Source organism: Atta colombica, unplaced genomic scaffold (assembly GCF_001594045.1).
Source record: "Atta colombica isolate Treedump-2 unplaced genomic scaffold, Acol1.0 scaffold153, whole genome shotgun sequence".
NCBI lineage: Eukaryota > Metazoa > Arthropoda > Insecta > Hymenoptera > Formicidae > Atta > Atta colombica.
Genome location: NW_017259243.1, coordinates 659,838 through 667,014, shown reverse-complemented (window position 1 = coordinate 667,014; position 7,177 = coordinate 659,838). Strand labels below are relative to the sequence as shown.

General features: G+C 28.9%; 1 protein-coding gene across 1 annotated transcript in view; it reads right to left on the bottom strand.

Moving 5' to 3' along the window:
• Positions 1 to 2,748: 2,748 nt before the first annotated feature.
• LOC108685470 (sodium/potassium-transporting ATPase subunit beta-2-like) overlaps positions 2,749 to 7,177 on the bottom strand; it is a 13,766-nt gene continuing 9,337 nt past the window's right edge. Inside the window, exons 2-5 of the mRNA XM_018190258.1 lie at positions 5,678 to 5,938; positions 5,082 to 5,254; positions 3,583 to 3,856; positions 2,749 to 3,166 (exon numbers count right to left, since the gene is read on the bottom strand). Coding sequence (XP_018045747.1) covers positions 3,063 to 3,166; positions 3,583 to 3,856; positions 5,082 to 5,254; positions 5,678 to 5,938 — 812 coding nt within the window. The 3' untranslated portion in view covers positions 2,749 to 3,062. The remainder of the gene's footprint in view (positions 3,167 to 3,582; positions 3,857 to 5,081; positions 5,255 to 5,677; positions 5,939 to 7,177) is intronic.

The following is a 7,177-nucleotide window of genomic DNA, read 5'->3' as shown; positions in this document are numbered from 1 at the left end:
TATATATATATATATATAACGCTTTACGTTAATCACGACTAAACGTCCATTTGATATATCGACAGTTAGGTTTAAGATCAAATCATGCCTTCGATTTAAGTAAGTTTAGAAATTAATCATTTAAGAATTAAGTACAATACTTATGGAGAGCTACCACGATCAGTATTACTATTAATACTTCAACAATTTTAATGCTTTAGCTATCGATATATTATGTATCATTAATATAACATATTTATATTATTAGTATACGATCAATGTACATTTTTCGTACTATCACTATAAATGTAGTAATTACTGATCGCGATACTCTTTGAAAATTGTTTTTCAAGTATAGACTTTAAAATTTCTTTTCAGTAATTTTTTAGCATTTTTCGCGGTATTCGCTTATTCAGTAAATACTAAATGCGCATATGAGAGTTCCTTTTATTATTATTACAATGTATCTTGTCAATACTGTCCTGATAGTGTTGCAATACTTGTTCTACATACTTATACAACTAAAATATTTCTCAAATTGCAAATTAAACATTAATTAGCAAAATCAATAGATCCTTGGACTTACAGATTATTGTTTTTGGAAATTTTTTTGTATTCGTAAATTTTTTAATTTGAATTTTTAGGTCCATGCACAGATCTTTAGATCTGTAGATTCTTGTTGATTCTTGCTGTTGATTTATAGATTCCTGAGTATATAGATTTTTGCCCTCATATATCCTCAGATAAGAAGATTCTTGGGCCCATATAGAGTCTTAGATGTACAGATCGTTGATATCACATAAATCTTTGAATTCATAAATTCTTTAAGTTTATATATCATGATCTGCATTTCTATATTTCATGCATCTTAACGCATCTTTGTTTTTATATGTTTTTGCATCTTCGCGCACGCATACACAAACTCGGATCTATAAAATCTTGAACTTTTCACATCAATTTCATACCTTTCTACGCCAATATTCGTTCCAAATAAACTCATTTCTGATCAATCGTACTTTGTAAATTTTTAATCAGGAGATTTCTTAGATTTATGCATTATTATTAAACATCAAAATTTTTTTAATTTTAACATCAAAATTAAAAAATACATTTAAATTTAAATTCTCGTAAATTTTCTAATTAATTGTATTCAATAAGTTCAAGTAAATGTAAGATTGATATGAATATTTTTTTCTACTTCAAAATCTCATATCCATAGATCTTTGAATTCGTGATTTTTTTCAAAAATTCTTTTAACTCTCACAGATCGTTGGATTTGAATAAATTCCTGTGAATGTAAAATTTTTTTTTAAATTATTGTCACTAATTCTCTTTATTTTCTTCATGTACTATTTAAATTGAAATACATTCTTTTGATAATCCAAAACATTAAAAAATTTGCGAGTCCAAATCCGAGCATTTATGAGCTCAAAAATTAGTAGATTCAACAATCTGTGAATCCGAGTGTCTCTGCATGCAAGAACTCATAGATTCCAAGAATTTCTATCGCATGAAAAATGCATTATATAGAATCATAGATCATCATACACATTCAACATATTGTGTGACAATAACTATTGATCGCCTCTTTAATATCCGTATCTTTGCTTATACTTTTTCATCATACTCTGTAGCAGATTTCAATATAATAACACTTAATTTTAACTCTCAATTGAAAATATCCGGAACAAAGGAATACAAGTAACAATTGTCAACATACAAGACAACTTATGTATCAATATGAGTATAGCCATGTAAATCAAATTTCCACCTATATCGTAATATAATCTGTATCTCATTAAACGTAAAAAATCTGTATTTCAGTAAACGTAACGTAAGTTGAGACAAGTTTTAGTAACACAATTTACTAAAGTAAAAAAACCTGACTGTTATACTTTAGTTGTAAATCTCGGTGAGATTTTTTAACAAATTTTTTTCATTTTTATAAAGATTTTATCTTTGTTTCTTCAGTACCAATATTTGGAAAAATTTCGAACATAGAAACTTTATACATAATTTATAACTTTATTCAACAACTCGATAGACAATTTCGCGTCGCTTGTGATTAATTTTCTCTTGACACATTATTATATCACTCAAAGTTTTAAATAACGTTACAAGCAATGTTTATCATTGTTACTTAACAGCGATTAGTCCAAGTGACATACTTGTACCCCTTTGTACCTGCTGTTTTTTATTAAAATTTGCCAAGTACCACTTCTCTTACCAATGCCCAAAAATTTCAACATACTGACATGCCAAGATGTATCATAACGCGATGGGCAAAACACACTAATGTAATACATCTACATGGCTGAACTAAGATCATCGATCATCCGCAGTGCCATGACAATCGGCTGAGCTTGACTTTGTGAAAAGAAATATGTGTGACGCAAAGCTCAAGATATCTAACTGGAACGGTCGGTGGGCTCTTAACTAACTAAGGGAAAACTTCTCTCTCTCTCTCTCTCTCTCTCTCTCTCTCTCTCTCTCTCTCTCTCTCTCTCTCTCTCTCTCGCGCGCGCGCGCGAATTAAGTTTTGCGAACGATCGACTAGCCATCGATGGTCGAGATCACTCCCCGTGACACAACCCTGGCAGAAATAAGAGAGGATACCGCCCGGCTTTTGTGCGGGATTGTTCATTTCACCTTTCTTCCCTCCCCTTTGGTTTTGTGCATCTCGATTGTAGTTGATTACTTCATTGAGTTCATTTTCTCGTTTATGTTGCTATTCCTTTTTGTTCAATTTCTCTTTTTCTTTTCTCTTTATTTCTTTCTCTCGTCTTCCCTTTTTTCTTTTTTCCCTTTTGTATCCTTCTCTTGGCAATTGACATGATAGATGGATAACGCTGTTATAATCGTTGTAAGTACGATGAAGACGATGAGCTGATGAAATGATGATAGTGAGAAGAAGTAAGGCTAATCCGGAGCGGTATCATCGGGCAGAGAGAAAACCGGATGGTACAGGGTGTGATCGCGGTCGGCCAACGAGGCAGGTTAAAAAAGAAATGTCTTCTTTCTGTTCTATTCTCTTGCGGCTTCCTACTTGGACGCGGTTAGTAGCGATGATGATCTGATAGGGTTTAGTCCACCATCAATTCGAAGTGCACCGAGCCACGTCTCTCAAATCTGTCGTGGATGATGTTGTGCGCCCATGCCTTACATTCGATATTAATGAGTACGCCGTCTGTAATAAAATCAATAGATGTTAATTATTTCATTCCTACATACATGTTAGTCTTAATGGCTGCGTTCAGCAGAGCTAAACTGATTAATAAGCGCTCAGAGATTTTTTAATATTGGCTCCTATACTTAGATCCAGCAAAGAACTAAAGACAAATTGTATTAAAGAACTAAGCGTTCATTAATGAGTTTTCCCTTTTCTGCTGAACGTAGCCATTGACTTCCAACTTATACTCTAATGAACAAGATTCAACTGGTTTTTAGACATTTAAATTAAACTTCAAATGTTGAAAGATAGAAGAGCTATCATAGTAATATATAAAAGTTATCATATTAATATTTAGAATATATATTAAGAAGTTGTTTTCTATTTCGAACATATTATGTTAATATTAAAAATAATATTAAGCGTATATGTACACTTGGGCTTTTCGAAGAACACAGCTACAAGAGGGCTCAAATATCCTTGGGTATTCTTAAATGGGAAGTAGTAGCCAGGAAAACCTCGACGTGGTATGTATTGAATTGCACCCATATTCTCCACATCGGCAGGGTTTTCACCAGCACAAGACACCCAAACAGTATCCAATCTATTGGCTTTTTCTTCTTGTCTGATATGCTCCTTAAGATCCGCTGGCATCAAAGCCGGCAAATCTTTGGTATTGTTATAAAATTTCGGTTCCCATCCAAAAATCTAAAATAAATTTAAGATATGATTTTGTTAAATCGACATTTTTGTATAATTAATATACCCAGTCATTTTAATTGCTTTCGAAATTTGAAATATTAAATGTATCTTTGAAAAATGATAAAGCTAATATTTTATATTCCCAAAAATTGATTTTTTTTTAGTAAACCTAGAAAAAATGCTAAAACGTAATAAACTAACAAGAAAATTTTTAATTTAATAAGTCAATAAAATTTTAAAATATTCTTAATCATTTTTTTTTGTTGATATATTATAGAAGAGAAAATGATTTTTAAAAATTATAATTTATCAATTTAATATTCGATTTTTCTTCTTGATCTTGCATAAACAAAGTTTCAATTTAAAGATTCAAAAAGAAAAAATCAAATAACAAGCAATTGGCGCTGTAAACGGTATGTATAGTTTCTGTTTCTATAAAATAATTCTATATATTATGTCATTACTTATATATGTTTTGGCTAATTTTTTAGCCTTCCTCAGCAAAAATTTCACTATATATGCAATATTACAATACGTTGATTATTCGTTATATACGTTGATTATTATAAAAATGAGGAGCAACTTCTCCTCAGTGAAATATCGATACTGTTCTATCTCACATAGGTCTTCGTTATTTTCTTTTTAACCAATGACACATTTGACAATTTTGTTAACTTATATCGTTTATTCAATTTTATTACTATTATTTTATACATTTATCATTGCCTACACCGATAATTTTATTATAACTAATTTATTATAACTATTAACTTTGTTATTGTAATAATGTAATCATACCAATATAATCATCGGTTACATCATTATAGGATTTCCAGTCATTCATTACCAGCTTTCAAACTGGAAATATAATTTTATTCTATTATGGAGAAGTGTTACTGCCACGGGATGATATCGACTATTACTTTATTATATAATGATTTTTATACAACGCATGGATAATCAACGTATTGTAATATTATATTACGTACTGAAATTTTTGCTAAGGAAAGAAAGGATTAGCCGAAACATGTACAACTAATGATATAATATAGAATTATTTTATAGAAACAAAAACTGCGCACCGTTATAGTGCTAATTCCCAATTGCCTGTTTATTTGATTTTTTCTTTTTGAATTATTATCTTGGAAATTTAGTTCGTAATTTATTTACCACTTTCAATTTAAAGAGTTCTATGAAAGTTTAGCAAGTTACATAAAAAGAATACACAAACCTTATTCAGTTTCAAAAAAATGCAAGGTGCGGATCTGCTAAAACCATATTTGTTGAGCTTCGTGCATTGTCCCCAACTCGTCATGTCTACATCGCAGACTTTGCCTGCTGGTGCTGGCCTACCGTAATCGCAATTTACTCTCTCGTAGTTCGCACCCGGTGACCTTTGATATTCTGTATTGTATAGAAATTATATTTTGAAAATCATATATTAATTTCATATTGGTTAGTTAATAAATATTTGATTTAATAACTGATTACGTAATATATTAATTAATTAAAATATTTCTTCAAAATAATAAATGCTCTTGTAGAGTAATTAATTTGATCTCATTTTTTGCTTTTATAATGATTCATCATGAAATTGAGTTCAAAGTATGTATGTGTGTACTACATGAATTACTATATGAATTTCTTTGGAAAATTCGTGTAGTCACAAATATTTGTTTGTTCACATAAACTATATTGATATTGAAAACTCGTTTTCGTTCTTCATATTAGTTAGTCATAAATAATTGTTGTGTATATACACATATGATCAGTTTCATAATATTATATGTTAAGACTGTGCACTTCGCTCATGTGTGTCTTTCTTACCTTCCAAAAATTTGTCCAATTCTCTAGTCCAGTGAAGATAATTACCCTCATCGCTAGCCTTGTACCAAATCAAAGTACTTTCGACGTTGCTTTCAGGAGGCATAGGCCTAAAACCGAGACCCGGATTGCTGCCAATCAGCGAATTATCTAGCTGCCACTTCGGCGCGTTCGGATCCAACGTTTGATAGAACACAGCGAGCATCGCACCGAAGAAGCCGGAGAGGACGGCATAGAAAATTACGTAGAACAGCAAAATTTTAGCTGAAAATATATTTGCTTATATAAATCTCAATGCCATTAAATTTATAGATTTATAATGCTAAAAATCATATATTTTCTTTTAGTTTAAAAATAATTTAAATGTCATTTTCCAAATTCAATTCTTTATCTATTTATCAATTATATATCTATAATATATTAATATTCATTAATCTAAACTAAAATTAATCTATAACTAAAAAGATTAAAACACATAGACATTTTAACATATATACTATGTAGATATAGATAGATTTTACTAACTATAAAAGCTTTTTTATTTATGATATAAAGTCATATACGCACATAATTAAAATTACAATTTAATTTATGATCAAAACAACAGACAAGAATTATTTATTAAAATACATAATGTCATATAGCTCAAAGTATATTAAATAAAATAAATGTAATACGAAGAGCTACGAGCCAAACCAATTCAAATTTAATATAATAACTAATAAATAATATAAAAATAACTGAGAATATAAACAAACAGATGTTTCAATTTTCTTTAAGTCATTAATCAATGTTAAAACGTGTAATAATTAGAATTAGAATATAATAGTAATAGTCAAGATTGAGAATAAATACATAACAAAATATATTATATAGACTTCGATTAGATGTAATCCGAAAGAATGATTCGATGTAAAAGCCTCGCATGTAACATTTCATTTGTTAGTCACAATTTCTGAAGAATCGCAGTACAAGATTTTATGACATAATATGGTAACGCCAATACATAGTTCATAGTAGTCGATAATACATCTTATAAGTAATCAATCGAATAAAATAATAGAAAAATCTGATCTTAATATAAAAATACAGAAATGTATTAAGTAAAATGAAAAAATAAATTAATTCCATGGAATTTAAAATATAAAATGTAAAAAAAAAAAGAAATGTGTACATAATAAATGTATCTTTATAAGTGAAAATGTAAGGTTGGATAATGCTAAGTTAAAAAGTTAAGTTAAAAAATTAAAAAGTTAATTAATTTTAATTTCATTTAGTTACATTTTAAACTTTTAACTTTTTAACTTTACTTAGTTACATTTTATCGATACTATTAATTTTTAATTTTTTTAAAGTTAACATCAAGATTGGATAGTTATACGAATCCTATGGATTATACATTCATGCTTATACATTCATGTCTGTCGATGTATTTTTCTAATTTCAAATAATTTCAAATATTTCATTTACGTTTCAATAAAAAATAAATAGGTTTGAAAGTAA